General features: G+C 37.1%; 1 protein-coding gene across 1 annotated transcript in view; it reads right to left on the bottom strand.

Annotated features, from left to right (window-relative positions):
• Positions 1–18,687, bottom strand: part of LOC122326095 (protein turtle homolog B-like) — a 77,971-nt gene extending 59,284 nt beyond the window's left edge. Inside the window, 1 exon segment of the mRNA XM_043220786.1 lies at positions 18,382–18,687. Within this exon segment, the coding sequence (XP_043076721.1) occupies positions 18,382–18,445 (64 nt within the window). The 5' untranslated portion in view covers positions 18,446–18,687.
• Positions 18,688–19,472: the final 785 nt, after the last annotated feature.

Raw genomic sequence — 19,472 nt, 5'->3', positions numbered from 1 at the left:
TATATATTTATTATAGCTGGAAATAAAAGTTTTTGTAGGTTTTTAAAAATGTAAAACATAAAATAAGAAATATTTATGATTCTGTGTTCTGTAATTCACACTGATCATATATATATTTCTTACAGATGGTCACTCAGTTGTTGCTTTCGTTGAAGCATAAAATGTTCTTTGGATTATTTTCAAATCATAATAATTAGGCTTAAAATAAAAATCGTTTCTACATGGCAACAAACATATTTTGTTCTTTTTAATAAGGCAGTCAAAAAGATTCTGTGAAACAGTCTCGAATCAGATTCACTAAATGAGTGAATCATTTAGAGCCATGTGTTCACAACTGACTCCATTAATAAACTAGAGTTACAGTTATGTCAGATTAAATATATATACGCACACACACACACTATAATGTAAACTGTATCATTTAATGATTCTGAACAATTATCTCTCAGTCCTCTCAAAATGTGTCTCATATTGTAAGACCCCACTGTGTGTCACGCACACACCTGAAAAGGTGAATAACAACAACCACACTGAGATTGATTTAAATGAGTAGGTTTTATCAAATCACAATTTTCCAGAAAGCTATACAAGCAATGACACAGTATTAACTGCTATCAGAAACTGCTATCAACCTTTCAACCTTCGCTACAGTAACCATGACATCCCAGCTTATCTTGCATGCAGTAGATAAACAGGCAATCAAAAAGGATTCATCAAACATGATATTTGCATTATATGGGATACAAACCCAAGTCTTGCCTTCCTCATGAGCAAAACTGACCTTGGCTTAAGGTCACTGGCCAAAGAAAACTGGCATAATCAGTGTATGATAGCTTCTTTAAGAGGTGCCTAATAAGACAGATAAAACAGTCTGGCCTAATCCAAAACCTAGGTCAACTAAAATTGATTTATTCAGTATGTAATTTCCTTTGTGAGGCACATCACATACAAAGAGCTGAGGAATCAAATGACTGACTCACGACTGTGATTAGATATTCTCAGCTGCTGCTTTTCCTCTCTCTCTCTCTCTCTCTCTCTCTCTCTCTCTCTCTCTCTCTCTCTCTCTCTCTCTCTCCCTCTCCATCTCTCCCTCTCATCTCTCTCTCTCTCCATCTCTCTCTCTCTCTCCATCTCTGTAATGATGTGATGATGAGAGCCGGAGAGCCGCCGCGCGCGATCCCGTGCGTATCCCCAAGACTCTCGCTGCTCCCACTACCTACTGCAGCAGCGCCTGCTGATTGGCTGCTGGTGACATCACCGAGAGCAAAACAAGCCTTGGAAGGTATGACTTCACTGTTTGCAAGGCTGAGAGCAACAAGCGGTTAACAAGCTTCTCTCCTCTCCCCTCCAGATTTACTCCCGTTTACAATGAAAGACACAAGGGATTGAGCCAGTCAAACCACTTGAGCCCTGAGAGAATAGGATGTGCATTTACAACAGAGAGACTTAAGCATTCTGTGCACTACAAATCCAAACATCATTTGTTTAGTCTTGTTGTTTCACAAAAGTATTTATTTGGTAGAAGACAGAAGCGTGCGCCCCTAAACTTAAAATAAACGTAAAAGTTGCTTAATTATTTACATTTGTATTTACATATCAGTGTGTGATTATTATTATTGTAATTATAGCAGTAGTACAAATAATCATGGGAATGTTTTGTGCACCCAAATAAAATAGAGTGGTTTTTATATTTTTGTTATATTTCCAGCAGCCTTGATCATATTTCAAATTAGGAAATCATTGTAACGCAACCAAATATAATATAATCATGATTAAGTTTTTGTTTACATAATATATGTTTGTGTGTTTGTTATGGAAACAAAACAGTTTATTTTGGATGTGATTAATCATGATTAATCGGTTGATATAATTTAAACATCATCTGAGAAATCAGTTTTCCATTGATGTTATTATAGAACAATATTTGGCTGATATACAACTAACTGAAAATCTGGAATCTGAGGTGCAAAAATCTAAATACTGTGAAAAATCACCATTAAAAGTTATCCAAATAATTCTGATATATTTACGGTAAGAAATGTATAAAATATCTTCATGGACAGGGTCTTTACACTGAAGAAAATTTGTTAATTTTGACCCATACAATGTATTTTTGGTTATTTCTGCAAACATAGCTGCAGCATAAGAACATAAGAGGTCCAGGGTCACATATAAAATAATATAATATAATATAATATATACTTTGGTTTTCAGACTCCTTCGAAGGTTCATCAAATTTGCACGAATATACTGATGGAAAGCATCAATATATTAGGCATACATTAATGATCTTGCAGCATATCATCATCTTCACAGATCTTGCTCAACATTATAAATGTAGCGGAAGGCTGGAGGCACCGTGCTTCCTTTGAAAATCCCACTTAGAAAAGTAGGTCAAAGTAACCCGTAAGTGCTTCGAGATTGTGAAGGATTTGATTCAGGACAGTGTGCTTCATTTTGAAAACACTGAATCAACACCCAAGAGTCATAATATTGTCATCTATTTCCGCAAGTAACAAAATCAATATGGCAAGACAAATGAGAAATCTTAATTAAAGAAAAAATCTATATACAGGAAATGCTCAAGTAAGGGGTTTTTCATAATCGTGCCAGGCCTTTAAAAACTATTCCAAATAAAATTAAATAAATAAATAAATGAATAAAAAAATCACACCTGTACAATTAACTGTTACTATTAAGCAGTTTTAAAACATATTTGTTTGCTGTGCTCAAGAAAATGAATTAAGCATCTGTTTGAGCATCCATCGAGCATCTGACTATTTTAGAGGCAATCTTGTCAGTGTTGCATAACTTTAATGAGCGGTGATGAGAATTTCTGATTTTCAGTGTAAAAAAACACACACAGCAACTAAACAGGATGGCTCCTGACTGTGCAATTACATCTAGAAGAGTGTATCGCCTGGCAGAACAACCGGACGACAAGTTAAGATGGTTTGTGTACGACTTGGGAAGAAAAGAAAAGGTGAGAAAAGACTGCAAATGGGCAAACACAAAGTGAAAGAATAAAAAGCTCAGCGGTACAGTGCGAATTAAATGACATTACCTCCCTTGGTGAACAATAGACTGCAGCTTCCCATTCATCTGCATCAGACGATTCTGAAAAGGCTGATAAAAACCGAAATACCATGGTGGCTTTGAAAACTAATGACGCTCTAATGGAAGGGAAGGACTTGACCTAGATCGGCTGGATCACACCACCCATGCCATGGATCACTCACAGAGTTCACACAGAACCCTCAGAGGTTCAGGCTACTAGCTTCTGTCTCCTCTAGCAGAGCTGCACTCAGATTTCAGGTGACTTTAACCGTATGATTACAGCTTGAGCGGAATAAACAGACTCTTGAGCTAAATAGCATACGATTCTTCAGCTCATGATCAAATGTGGATAATTAGATTATTTCATGCTACTCTGTGTGCAGGCCAGAGATAACTCAAATTCCTTCTCCTTTTACCCATTTACTGTAACTGTATATATATATATATATATATATATATATATATATATATATATATATATATATACTATATAGACTACCAATTCAGAATGATTTCTGGAAGACGTGGTACTGAAGAGAAAGGCAAAGGGAATATTAATGAATTTTAGGATATATTAGAATGCAAGCAAATATTTTAAACTGTAAAACTATTTCATAATATTACAGTTTTGACTGTATTTTATTTATATTTTTCAAATAAATGCAGCCTTGGTGTTCATAAGTGATTTCTTTTAAAAAAAAAAAATGAAAAACTGTCTATGGGGAGTGAAGTCAGTATATCTCAGAAAGTCACAGCCAAGAAACAACCTCAATAAAAGACGACCACTTCACCACAATTTTTATTTCAGTTCGCCCTGAATCACTTTATTAATGTTTCTATGAACAGGTCCTGAGCTGTAATGACCGGCCTCGTAAAAAAACCCTCTGAGAGGTTAGCTTTGCAAAGGATGAACCTACTTATGCCTGCTTCTATAAATAACTATAAATTACTCCTAAGTAATGACCACAGAGTAAGATGTAAGAGTTGATAGACCTCTAATTGCAAAGGAGGAACTGGGGGCAGTGCATAACTTTCTGTCTCACGTGAGCAGGATCCTTAATGAATACACTGATCGCTGCACAGTAACCTGCCACAGCTACTCCCATATTTCAAGGTGAATATCACATTTGACAGCTCTCTAAAAGATTTCGGATGATTGATTGATACTTAATGTGACCATTTATTATGTTAATGTCACTGATTTATATCACACGCACTTTTGAGGTGCATTACGTCATTTTTAATAACAATATTGGTCACACTTCATTTTACGGTTCAATTCTCGCCATTAACAAACCATTAAGTACATGTTTTGCCTTAATATGCTCCAAATTTGCTGCTTATTAGTAGTTAGTAAGGAAGTTTTAAAGTTTAGGTATCGGATAGGAATGTAGAATATGGTCATGCAGAATATGTGCTTCACAAGTACTTATAAACAGCAAATATTTAATAAATAATATGCATGCTAATAAGCGACTAGTTACAGTAAATACTCTTTTATCTAAAAATGTAAATATTTGTAATGTTGTAGATGTATCCAAGCAGTAGAAATTCATTTTTTAAATAGATTTTGTGTATATATTCAGTCATATTTTATATCTGCTGGTTACATCACCTAATTAATATTCATGAGCCAGACTGATAAGGTTTAGAATGTATCCCCCACACTTCTCAGATCATATAGTTTCCCTGGTTACCTCGACTTGATAAAAAAAAAAAAAAAAAAAAAAAAAATTGTGAGATGGAATTTCATGTGCAGACATGAAAACTTAAAATGTTTGTTCATGGTTGTCTGGTTAACGACTTATGCTTATGAGTTCACACACTAGAAAGAAATGCAATGTTTATGCATGCAAAAGTTGCTCTGTGTCAAACTTACAAAGTCAGATCGGGGTCATTTTGGGTTAAAGGCTGGCAGGAGACACATCCCTGGTTCAGTTACTTATTAAGAACATATAATTTCACATATCTTTCTAAAGTTAGAACTGGCAATGGCGTTATTATGCAAATGTTAGACAAATCTGGCCTTTCGGGGTTTAAAGGGCATTGCAGATGTGGGCCCAAACCAAGCTTCTTACCCCCTGCTGAATGCTAGTATTAGGGGCAGATGGCTAAGGATGGATCAGCAAACTCTTGGTCTCCTGAAAGAACAGTAATGGCATGCCAACCACATTTAGAGCTTTACCCCTGCACGTATGACATTAACCTAATAGGTCAGCTGGAGTTTAAGACTTAAACTAGAATATAATCCCTAAATGACTTTCTTTCTTAGCCCTGGCTTGAAGTCTTTTTTGTTTTGATTTAAAAATACACTGCATCAAAATAGCTAGCTACTGTCGCTATTGCTAGCTACAAATATTTCTGGAATATTCTGACAAGAGGCAGGACTCGGGATCTTATCAGTCTGTAGAAAATGTTCTGTACCCCAAAAATTATAAGGCAATACAGTAGTATGACAGACACATTAATGATTTAACATAATACATTTAACTTTCCTTTCTATTTGATATGGTTTTCGATCTGCTTTAGTACCACAGGCCAATTGGCACAAGAGTATCAGAGATATACAGAGCAGTTAATCTAAACTAAGGGTTTAATCCATTTTCTTTCATTAGATTCAGACTGAACGACACAGCACTTTTCATGGTAGACCAGCACATATTGCTTAATATTCCCTAATACGTTTGCTTTTTTATGCTTAATGTAAGTCAATTCAAAATGACTACACTGTAGACGCAGTAATGCCTAAAACCATGTTTTTCAAGGCAATCGAATCTGAATGGCTGTGCAAAGTAAGAAGCAAATCAAAGCAAATGACTAGAAATTACTTCGGCAAATCTCATCTGCATTTGACCTGCAATGAGAACTCCAGACTATGTCTCAGAAACGCTAAATGGATGCTTTTCCTTCCCATTAAAAACAACAATGCTAAAGACCTAACACTTAAAATGCAATGAGAGGAAATCACTTAATTGGCTGTTTCCTTCAGCCCTCTAGCACAGTGTTCTCAAAGAGATGGAAATTGAGAATATAATTAATATAGTGTTCCTACAACGTTCTCTGCAGGGGCACAACCACTGAGGTCTTTTTTAGACAGGCTGGTGGCTTTGTCAACGGTTGAGAAAAACACAGGAGAAAACAAAGACAACTTTACCAGGTTTAAATATGTTACCCTGGACAACAAAGATAAAAGAATAAATAAGCTTTCCATTGATGTATGGTTTGTTAGGATAGGACAATATGTGTAAAAAACTAAATCTAAACATTGAGGAAAAAAGAGTTGCCCAAATGAAGTCCTTACCAGTGCATCTTACAAATCAAAATGGGAAATTTGGATATATTTACAGTAGGAAATGTAATAATTTCCAACAATAGTTTTGAACCATACAATGTATTTTTGGTTATTGCTACAAATATACCCATGTGACTTATGACTTTTATTTACTTTTTAAGTAAGCACATAACTGTGCTTGAATTGTGACAGTCAACAGCTGGACAGTTTAAAAACCTTTATTGTATGCTGTGCATCTCTGTTATAACCCCATTGAAACAGCCACAAAAATGAATACGATCCAACATTAAAACAATTTTATAACATGCCACTAAATATGCATTTGTACCATGTGACTTGTACAGAAATGTGTGGAATAAACATCTTGTGCAAAAATATGCAAATGAGCTGATCAAGTTGAATAAAACAAGTTCAAAACATCTTAAAACTATAAAACCTTTCAGGAGTTCACATGAGAGATAAGTCAACTAGTGGTTCAGGCAAATAAAAACTACTCAATTTAGCTGACTTATTTAGGGATGTGCTAGTCTACATAACACCTTGGTTTTACTAAAGCACTAAATATGCACAGAACTGATTTGTGTTTATTGTAAAGAGTGTCTTGAGAGTGACAAGCTGGCTGTGAGGTCGAGAAACCTGATCTTTAGAAAGCTCAGCATGTGCTGTAGAGGGCCAAAAAGTCTCATCAGCTTAAAAATGTATAGTAAACAGCAAAACCGCTCCCTATACAAAGCTAAAATAATCCACAGATATTCTGTTGTCACATGGTGCATGAGCACCATATGGTCAATTTATGCAATGGGTTTAATGGTCTTTTTTGACATTTGTGAATGAGAAGCTCAACGCTGAAAAAATAACACGCAAATCTTATGTGTTAAGTCAAAAAATATTCTCCTGATTTTTTTGATGTGTCACCTGTTAGACGACTTTCATTTCTCGTTTCGCTGCCAATTCTCTTTTCAATATCCCGCAGCTGTTGTGAGCTTGCGTTGTCAGGGCTACAGAGGTTAATCTATCCTCCAGATAGGGGCCACATGATTAAGATCCAGCTCCACAAACTCCTCCGAGGATAGTCTGATTTCCTCCCTAACTCTCCCAGGCAGTGTTCGCTCCTCATTTAGGCATGTGTGTAAATGACTGTGTAGTAATGATGTTAGAGGCTGACTCAACAACAGGCTAGGCAGAAACAGAAACAAAATATTGGTTTCCACTAATGAGGTCTTAAAGCTTCTGTGACAATTGCCTTTTTTTGATTCCTGGCAAGTAACCAAAAACTGACTGCCAGACTGACAAATGATTGGTTATACAATCATATTTCAGGTAACTACAATGTTTAAAAGACAGTACGGTTGCCTTTGGTGACTGGATTTCTTTCTTGCATCTATTTTGATTCGGGAGTTATAGCTAAATTCCATTCTAACCATCTATAGCGGTCATTACTTTGCACAGTTCATAGCTGAAAACAAAAACTCTAGTAATACTGTACTGGTTTGCTTTGCTAGATGAATCGGAGTAATTTAATAATTAGATGTGAGGTGGAGAGTGATTATAGTTCCAGTGTTGATAGATTATTATATATATAAACAGTACTTTCAGATAATACATTCAGTTTGCACCTAAATGTATTATTTTAAAGAATATTATTTCAGTAATTCTTCTTTCAAAAGTAGGCAAAACTGTATATTTTTACAAGTACTTGTGAAATTCTATTAAACTAAACTATACTCATTTGCCAGCAAAGACAGCAAATCTGACAATAGTGGGCGCACTGTAATATATGAGCTTGTGAATATACTCAGGCATCTATGGCAGGAATCGGCTGCTAATCCTATATTGTTGGGGAAATGTTGACTGTATTCAATCCTCTTAGTCTGCAACTTTTCATGGCTGAAGAGTCAGTGATTAATCTGCAGCCTTCCAGCATCACTTCTGCAACCGAGACTGCAGATCCAAAAATCATTCCCTGGAAAATCTGTGCATATTACTGATTACACATGCTCTGTATACCAAACAGGATAGAAGTGAAACATTAACTGTTTCAAAACTTTAATAGGCAGTTACTTTCGCCAACATCCAAAGTGTCATGCTGCCTCTTAAATAATCGATTCTGAAAGCTCTAGTACATCGGCAGAAACCTTGTAAGCCTCACAAATTGCACTCTGCATGGGAAACTCATCTTACAAGTGATTCTGATGTTAGCATGTTGCTAAGCTAACTCTCATACATTTTAATATTAAATCAAATATGTTTATTTATAATTAGAATTTCCATAAAGAATAATATATTTGCCAGAATGAGGTATCCTGGCAGCATAACTAAGATTTCAGAGAGAATAATTGTGTTGTGTTATGACTCCTTGTAAGGAAATTCTGAGGTAAAATGTCCAATAAAGAAACGAAATTTGATGGCATAATATCATAACAATTGTTTTCCATGTGACATTTAAATGGATTTAATAAAGCAACAGAGAGTATCCGAGTTTTGTGCACTGAGGAAAAAAAAAAGGGAAAACTGTCCTTCTGGGATTGGACAATTAAAACCTATTGTCCCCTAAAACCTGCACGCGCTAACACCATCTCACTGGTTTTGAATGATTCTCAAAAGCAGGATTTCAGTTTTAAGCTAATCCAAATTCATATTTTACTACAATAGTTGTTGTAATTATTTTATTGCCATGCTGGAATGTGGATTTTGACCGGAAAATGTGGATTACAACAATACAGAGACTCATTTAAAAAGAACAAGACAGGCCCATTTTTACTCAAAGAAAGCAACACTAGTCGCTACAGCAATTCCCGGAACATGCTTTCAAGGTATCAGGTCATTAATCCTATCGAATATAAAAATAACTGAGACAAAAACAGAATCTGTATCTAAATATATTCCCAAACACACGCACATTTGCGTTTGGCAATGGCAGAAGACACCTACAATTCTCTGCGCTGCCTAGCATTATATAAGCAGCAATTGGATTCTCTGGCAATATATCTCTCTATTTCTATCTGACAGCTATTCCTGTGTACCTCCCCTTCACCTTTTCGCGGTGTGCACCTAGTATGCTTTTCGCATGCTGTAGTTCATTCCACTGCACTCTGGAGAACAGGAGAGCCCAGAAAACACGCTAACAGTAGCAAGCTAGCTCAGCAAACTGTTTTCATTTGTAACAGCGACTGTCTAAACAGTCAATACTAAGATGTTTCAACCAAAATGGTTTGTTAGTGCAATGATAGTAGTAAAAGTTTCAGACTGGTTGGCTAATGCTTGGTTGGTTCTTTTTGAACCTGGCGCATTGCGAGTACTCATCTGCATAGTTCAACAGACATATGTTCCAGTCTGCTCAAAATTAAAACACAAACAGCATGGTCTTTTCATCTCCCAAACACAGGGGCTAACAGATAACTTGCTGTCAGTCTGTCAGAATATTACACTTTGTGCATGGCAAGATGGCACAGCGAATGTCTCCTGACAACATTTCTTTCCCTCTGGCTCCACAGCACTGTGAAGAAGCAGATAAAAGTGTCATGTCCCATGTCGCTCCCTTATATAACACGGGCACAAAATTACTTATTCAGCCCAAAATATTAATTTAACAGAAAAACTATCACAGTCTAGTATGTCAGCTGCTCTTAAATTTGCCGGCCTGGTGGAGATTTCTACATTAAAGGAATGTTCCATAAACAAATTAAGCTCCTTTCACTTCTCTTTTAATAAAAGGAGTATAGCCATAAATGTCTTAGTGTGAAAAAATGCTCACTTACCTCTTTTGTAAAACTATATCTTATATTGCAATATATATTAAATTTTACAACTTAAATCACCAACACGTAACTAAAACTCAAAGGGCCCCTCTTAATCAAACTTGACACACATGAAGGTTACCGGGCCCATTTCGTTCAGTAGCTTAAATGACTGAAATGAAATGCGCTCTGTTTTCCACCAACTGGCAACACAGGGATCTGAAGGGATGAGGTGTTACCAAAGACCATGTTTGTTTTACTCTGAGAGGCAGTGCTCTCATGCGGCATTTAGTGGTTGAAAAATCCCATATACTGTATATAGCCTCTTTAATTAACGTCATTTCTATCATCCGGAATATACCTTTAAATCTTATTAATGGTCTGGCTGACCCCTGAGTAAAAGAGGCAGGGCAGATATGATTGGGGTGGAAGGTCGGATAGTTGGATTTAAAGGGAAAAGTTGATCGAAGGTAGGCGCCATGCCACGAGAAGGAGAGGAGGCGGCTCAGGAGGGCCTGATTCATCACAGCCAATCAGCATCCCGCCTGCGTCACGTCCCGTGCCAGGCATCCACCGCGATACACAGTGAGCAAACACATAGACTCGTGGTGGATGATGAATCTAATTTTAACAGATCTATAGCGCAGCCAGACAGATTGAGAGAGATGGATGCACAGATAGCGAGCGCTCAGAATTGATTGCCTTCTGAAGGATGGCGGTGAAGGAGGAGAGGAAAACGAGGGCCGGAGAGAAAAGCGAGAGGGGCGGCGATAGAGTATCCTGGGCAGAGAGCCTGGGGTACAGTACTGAAGTATCTCATGGCCAGAGTATGAATGTTTAATGGACATGGTGGAGCCGGGCAGGAGGAAGCCGAGTGCTCTGCATCAATGGACAGTTGAAAAATGAGACATGGGGGGGAAGCGGTCCAGTCAGGGGAAGGAGAGAGGAGATCAGCACGCTGCTTGGCTGCCTGCCGGGCCCACGCACGTCAAAGGAGTCACACGCTCACACATGCTCTCTACATCTCTGTCAATTCATTGTGAAGTCCAGCAGCCTTTCCTGACACACACGATACAGCGGGATCTGAAACCGTACGCTTAGTCTGGCATCTCGATCTCAGCGCTGACTGATGATGATAGTGTCTGTGTTACGCTGTGCAGACGTGAAGTGGAAACATGGTAAAAGGCATGTTTCTCAGACTTTTTATTCTAATCAACTACTGTTTCTGCAGCCTTGTGTTGAGAAGCCCCACCCATACTGAAATATCACTGGGCAAAACTAACATTCCTTATTAGGGAGTCACCGATATTTTGACTAAATAAAATAAATCACTAACAAGTGACAGTCATCAATGCTGCAGATTAATTTAGGTTTAAGCATTATAAAGTATAAAAAGTAGTTATGAATTTTGAAATCTGCCATAATGTACATTTAAGAGTGTTATTAAATTATGGCCCAGTTTCATAGACAAGGCTTAGCCTAAGCCAGGATTAGGCCATAGTTCAATTAGGAGATTTAAACAATTTTTATAAATATGGCTTAGAAAAACAGCATTATTGTTGGGCATCTTGAGACAAAACAAAGGCACTGACATGTTTTAAGATCAGTCAGTGCAAGTTTCTTTCACTTGGAACAACTCAGGTTTACATTTTAGTCTGGGACTAGGCCTTTTCTATGAAACCAGGGGTTTGAGTGTTTTAAAGTTTAACTTAGATTAGGAAATGAGCTGATAAAAGGAAGCTGATAAAAATCGAATTAGCCAAGATGCGATACTGATATATTGACCATGCTTTCATATCTTAGCCATCAATGAGCAGACAATATGAGAAATTGAGAATCAGAATTTACAAGACAAATCCACCGCCTCCACATAAAACATAAAAAGTTCAAAATATCACAAAATGCTCTTTATCTGCAAAATCCTGGCCCAAGAAAATATGAACAGAACTTGCAACAAACATACCTAACCAGCATATACAGCTTTTTTGTGTGTATTTTTTCATCAGCGTTGGCGCCTATTGCTATCCTAATATTCCACTGTCTCAAACTCTGAACTACGTTTCTACCACGTGCTGAATCATGATTCTTCCTCTGCTCTCCCGACGCTGACTCAGACTAAACACCTCCGCCCAGCATCACTCCTCCATTAGTCAGCACTCTAACCGCACTGCTGGAGTACCATCTTCCAAGCGTCCTTGAGTGTCATCACTTTCAGTTGTGCCAATCAAAAAGAAACATTTCTGTTTCTGAAATCAAGAAGTGTTTCAAGATACCACTGCATTACAGCATCGTCCACAAAATACACCAGTACTCCACACACGACGGCCCTCTGAGATGACTGATGATATTTAGGGTGTGCTGAAGGCTGTGGCTGCATCACAGATGCAGATCTGAACAAGAGCAAAGAGTGTATCGATCAATAGGCCCATGCTCTCAATTCTTTAACGATCAAAGCCAGATGTTAAGCTGTAGCTTTTATTTAGACCAGGAGTCTGCTTTTCATTGACTAAACGAACAGTGCATAGAAAAAAACCCAGTTCTTCCATTCCCAGTGTGGACGATACATAAAATACCCAACAAGAAGGTTAAAAGGTAAACTAGGTTTTTTTAAGTGGAAGTAGCGATGTAAAAGTCACATTGGATAATAGTGTCTACCGAATGCATACATGTAAGCTTGATTGTTTTACACTGCTGTTTAAAGTCTAGATCTTTGATGACACTTAAATGGAGCCAGTGAGTACTTAGACATAAATAAAACAGTCATCTGGCATGTTCTCCAACATGGGAGGGGAGGTTTTCATCTGTTGATGAGCTTGAATTAGAAACATACTGTCTTTACTTCGACGTCAGAGCTAAGTCATGCATAATTAACCAAATTCCACAGGGCTCTTTTGAAGGTATCTATATATGGAACATCTTCCACTAGTGTTGTCTTGCATGCATTTAACAGACAGAGGAAGAGGAAGAGGAAGATTGTATTTGGGGGAGGGGGACCTGAGTCAATGCTGGCCCAAATACCAGCTGATTGACATATAAGGGTTAGTGACTTTTATGGAACGAGCCCTTCACCCTGGGCCATCGGTGGCCTGTTACTTCCTATTCACATCAATCAGGACACAGGTCTGCCCATGGTGAAAAATTGATGCAAGGTTCACAGGGTATCTGCAGAATGTGTTTGATGAGTGATTTCATTGAGGAAGATATTAAGGGAAAAAAACTTAACAGACCAGGAATTTAAGTTTTAGATCTAAGGGTAGAGCAATATTTAATTTCTGACTGTAATAAAAACATAGCCGTGAGGATAGAGATGTCCAGGGTGTTCAATTGTTAAACTGATGAAATATTGTTACAGAAAAAAACAATTACTAAATAGACAAAACTCCATATAAAAAAAAGTGTTGAAACCTTTTAAAAACTGTGATCAACAGTTTGTGCCTTGTAAATATTATATTATATTATATTATATTATATTATATTATATTATATTATATTATATTATATAGTTCTATAACATGCACATAAATATACAAATATGCACATTATATTTTTAACTAGTAATATAATATTTTACAGCACGTAAAGGTTTTAATATTTTTATACAACAAATTAAGCATTTTAGTTAAAATGTTTGCATTACAAAATTGTACAAATATATTTAAGAAAAAATCTTTCAAACATTTTTTAGAATCACAATATTTTACCAACAATATCATACCAACAACAGAGGCTGAAGCTCGGTAGCAAAGTTAGAGAAATCATTTTATACTTTCATTATTCTCCCCAAAAGACTGAAGCTCAGATAATGGCCAGATTTTATATCCAAGTTCCAAACAGCTCAACGGGTCTGTGGATAATAGAAACATCTAGATCTGAAACACAAATTTCTGAATGAGACAAAGTCTTCTATTGCTCAGTAGAGTCTGTTTGGGCACATGCTTTATATCTGGCTGTGGTACCGGACTAGACTGATAGTGTTGAGGAGAGAGAGTATCAGAGACAGAAACAGCCTTTGAAGTGCTGAGAAAGTAGAAATGGAATCCAGCCACAGACATAGATAAGACATTCACATCAGAATCTACAGTGCTGGGGAGCTATTTGAAGATTTTTGTCAGTTTTTACTGTTTAAAACTGAACAAGACATCCCAAATGTATATTCAATATGACAAAACCTGATGATTCACAACCTATAGCACTTTCCAGTGCCCTAAAATATATCTAAGATGACCATATTCTTATTATAGTGTGTGTAGAGTGTTTTATATTCTTATATGTTATATATAATTATATTTAAAATATATAAAAAATTCTCAAATATATACATGCATGTGTTTGTATTTATGTATACATGAAAAATATACACAGCACACATGCACACACACACACATATATATATATATATAAATATATATATATATATATATATATATATATATATATATATATATATATATACACATATATACACACACAATTCATTTATTTATTTAATAATTTAAAAGTAAAAGGGCAGGCAAGTTGGACTCTCTCTTTCTATACTATTAAAAATGTTAACATTGTGTGTGTGTGTGTGTGTGTGTGTGTGTGTGTGTGTGTGTGTGTGTATATATAAAGGGCAAAAGCCCAGAAACAAATAAAAAGTAACTGTAAAAAAATTCTTATAGTTGTAACTCCACTTTGTTCTTTATTGCCCAAAGCATTACGCCTCACTCAGAATCACTGGAGCCAACAAAATGCATTTGGAAATTGGCTGCCTCAGCTGTGCCCTCTGTGGTTCGCATTCTGCAGCTTTCCATGCAATCAGTGCAAGTCAGCTGCTTTTCATTGTTTGATTGGAACGCCTGCCATGGATTTGGCTGGATTATGGCTGACATTATAAATCATAATTACAAGACATCAAAGTATCGGTCAAGAGAGCCAATGAGTTGAAATACAGCAATCTGAGAGTTCTTTTTTTTTTTTTTTTTTTCTGTATTACCAAGACAGAGAAATGACATGAAAACAGCATGCTCGTGTGAGTGGTGTTGGAAACTGCTCCAGATGTGATGACAGGCTGCTTGTTTGTTATATAAACAATTTTAATTTTTCCACAGGAAGAGAGGCCTACACGCTTATCATTCCGCTGGATGAGGATCAAGCCATCACAGCCTGAGGATGAAAGAGAAGTGATGATGACTGTTGGAAAACACATCCAATGTTATCCAACACCGCTTAAAAATGAGCAGCTGTCAGGTCCCCGCTGGCCCTCCTCTAACAGGCTTTCCATGAAACATAGACTCCGGTACAAACCTCCAGTGCAAGCTTTCTTTAGATTCCCCATTTCCAGCTGGCAGCTACATCAACAACGCCTAAGGGTTAAGAACCCGGCAGTATCTAGTCTGCTAGCAGGTGCTAACTGCTAAAACAAATCACCATCATTTTGCATGTACCCACATCAGCTCAAATCACATCCTGTCTGCTCAAATCAAAGAGTGAAGATTTGGCTGCTTACTCCGGCCTGTTACCACCTTCTGGTAGACGCTGTAACTATGGCATTGTGGAGGATAAAATGATAATATAATACAATATAATATACATATGGAAAATGTCACAAAATTGGTCAAACTTTTTAAAGAAAAATGGATACTTCTAAAATATATACTTATAATTTTACAATATTATTACTGTTTTTGCATTACAGAATGTAGTTTTAAGAGATTTTTGGTGTCCTCGTATATATAGATTAAGCAAATATTTGACAATTTGTTTAGAAATTCTGGGAGATGTAAGCTTCAAGCCAAACAACGGCCATTTGGGGCACATAAACCCACTGAGAATAATATTATTCACATATTGATAAAACAATTATATATAGTTTTATTTTGTCCTTCGGGAATTTGATGCTGGCTCTTATGTTGATGGTGTTATGCAAGGTTTTATTCATTTTAGTTGCATTAAACAGCCAAGGTCTGTTTCCTGGTCTTATTAATCTATTACCTGTAGCAGAGCAAATCAATTTGGCATTACAGTTATCTTTTTCATTTTTATGTAATTAAATTCTGTATTAGAGCATATTTTTCTACTTTTGACTGAATTGTTTGCTTGTGTTTATTTACAAACTTACTATACTTTTATAATGGCTATTGTTATTCACTTATATATTATTGTTCAATAAATAATATTTTTATATAACTAATATACAGTGTGCCAAAGGCAAAATCACAGCTATTGCTCAGCTACTCATGCTCATAGATTATATTATATTATATTATTTAGTGCTATCAAACTATTAATCGTGAAGTTTTTGTTTACATAATACATGTATGTGTACTGTGGATATTTATAATGTATATATAAATAAAACACATGCATGTGTTTTGAAAATATTTAAATGTATACATGTATATTCTTATATTTTATATATTAAGTGTATTTAATAATAAACAACATATTTTTCTTAAACACATAAATGCATAATTAATATAGAAAGTATATACACATATACTATGTAAACTTTTATTTTAAATGTGATTAATCACAATGAATCGTTTGACAGCACTAATTATATTATATTATATTATATTGTCACATGTCATTTAGGGCTCAGGTGATTGGCTCAAAGCTCTAGACATAAACTGAAATGCTGTCTGACGACTCTCTCTAGTATAAACCTCCTTGGTGCCAATCTAGAAAAATTTAGACAAAAGATCAATTTGAGCACCTGCCAAAATGACATTCGAACAGACAAACGTGTTTAGAGGGGACAGATGTTAGGCACAAGCTCTTATCATGAGGGAAGTAGGTCTGTTCCTGAGGTGGACTGCTGGAGGTCTCAACAAGTTCAGTGCGGTCAGCTAGCATTGAGCCTCGAGGGCCTACCCGGGCGGGCGCATCAGCTCATGGCTCTCAGTCTGCCGTCTCCCAGCCCTCTGTTTAGACAGAGCAACAAAGTAGAGATCTGGCACTAGGCCAGGTTTGTATCTAGTGATTGCCGGCATGTTTGCCAGCTGACAGCTTGAGACGGGAGGGTGAGGGCAGGGAGAGAGCTGCATTGGGGCTGGGATAGTGCAGCGTGACTCCTGACACACAGGAGGGAGACACTGAGCGTGCGTAGCAAAGTGCACAGTCAGTACAGCAAGGTGAAAGACGTCTCGCTGTCAGATTAAACAGATGATACAGCTCAAGTTTAGCAAGGCAAGACGATCGCGTTATGCTTTATATATGTAAAACATCAGGGTTAAATAACACCTACATCTACAGCCCTATATTGAAGCAGGTATAGGTCACTCTGGCAATGTGTAATTATTCATAGTTCATGCAATGAGAAAGTTCTCTTGCGATTCTAGATTGGATGCTCCTTGCCATCCGACTAGCAGCCCTCTTGTGGTCGAGTTGGAATTTGCAGGGCTATGTGAGTCCATGAACCTAACATTTAAAACAAAGACACGCCACTTGTTTAAACTAGTCTGAAAGGCAATCAGATTCACAGAACACTTTTTTTTAAGTTGCAATTATAACGGCTCATTTGGAGCGCTCTCACGTTTAAAAAGGTCTGCAAGGTCAAAAAAAAGGCATACTATTCAAAAAGTGAATAACCAAAACTGCATACAGCCAAAAACACTTATGCTGCATAATAATCAGTATCGAGCACATACCAGTTATACATAACAGCATCTCCATAAAAAGCATGTTAAGATGTGTAATTAAAGTTCACCATGTATATTTTCAGAGCTTAAATTGATATTTCACCCATTTTGTCACAATTTACTCAATATCCTGAGGATGCAAACCATGCTAGTCTAAATGACAGCCTTAGATACATATGCAATGATACCATCTCCTTTTGGCGGGTAAGTCATGACAAAATGTTCATTTTAGGGGTGATCAATCCCTTAATTTGATAAAACACACTTAATATGTTTAAGTACACAAGCTCAAAGTTGCTCATGGGATTAAAAACTACTGAAAATGGATGGAAAAGAGAGCACCGGCTCAAACCCTTCAGTTTTGCGAGACCAAATTACTTAAAACTAGCACTTAAAAAGAAATGCCACTAAGCAATGATGACACAGCATTAATATGTTTAAATAAATACAAAATTATGATACAAAATAATATAAAAAAACAGAACTGCTATGTCATTCATATAGAAAATATTCAACATGAATAAAATAGCATTTAAATAAATATATTTTTTAAATATAACCCATAATGACCCAATCCCAGAAACATATATTTATATATTAGCTAAATACTGGAGAAGAAGAAAATAACTCAGCAAACTTAAGGCTGTATATAATAAATTGCACTTCAACTCACCTTGAGCAGCTGTTCCTCTGGTGCTGAATACACTTGCTATCAAAGTGGCCACATACCAAATCATAGTACTATTGCCAACCAGAGAGAAACCTCATCATATCTCAAAGTGCCCCTTTCAATAAATCATTCTTAGCCGAGCCCCTGGACGTTAGACACACTGTCAGCTGCTGATACCCTTTTATTCCTGCCCTGCATACTTTTCTCCGACGGTTCCCTTCATTCTTTCCCTCCCCTTCTTTCCTTTCGCATCCTCTCTCGATGAAATAGAGCACCTGCACCAGCGCACGGCAGCCAGACGCGGCTTGATGGCAATGCCTGCGTGAAACCAAGCATGACAATTTAGCTGTTAGCTCCGCCCCCGCTCGAATTTCATTGGCCGGTGGGGGAGGCGTCGGGGCGGGGATTGGTCGCCTCTCCGTCGCTCTCCTTGTAAAAACCGAGAGCACCGCGTTTCAAGGTGAGTTGGAGCGTGAAGTGGCGTCGGAACCGCAGTATCATGCGCAAAAGCTGAAGTCGTGAAAGAAGCCCGTCGGACGCCCAACGTAGGTAACAAGGTTTCGCGTGTTGTGAAAGTTAAAGGTGCGGAGGGGCAGACGTCACACTTCACTGTGCGGGGAGGAAACCCTTAACCTGTATGCGTCATTCGCATTTCATCCCATCGATTGCACTGCGCGCGGTCTCAGTACCGAGACGTGAATCTGGAGCCACGCTGAATTCTCCGGTAGTAGTGATGTCACTTCTTAGTGACATCATGGATGAACCAAATCTTTAGCTCTAAACTAGTTCTAAGAAGGCAAGTGACGAGAGCACTGTATTGAAATGGCACAGCTTACATATGAGTCAAATAAGTGCTTGTTGTATTGCTGTTCACTAAAAATAAACGATATAGTTTTGTTGCACAAAATCATGCTTCAGTGAGTCCAAAATATCTTTATATGATTCGGATAAAGAACACAACGTTACCGTTTAAGTGTATAAACTAGCCTATTCTTAAAGGGATAGTTCACCCAAGAAACACAATCCAGTCATTTGTCCTCAGAACATTCTAAACCCGTATGCTGCAACTTTAAAAAAGAATTTTAAAACGGCTG

This window comes from Puntigrus tetrazona, chromosome 21 (assembly GCF_018831695.1).
Source record: "Puntigrus tetrazona isolate hp1 chromosome 21, ASM1883169v1, whole genome shotgun sequence".
NCBI lineage: Eukaryota > Metazoa > Chordata > Actinopteri > Cypriniformes > Cyprinidae > Puntigrus > Puntigrus tetrazona.
The sequence above is the reverse complement of the archived record's forward strand: the minus strand, read 5'-3'. Positions and strand labels throughout refer to the sequence as shown.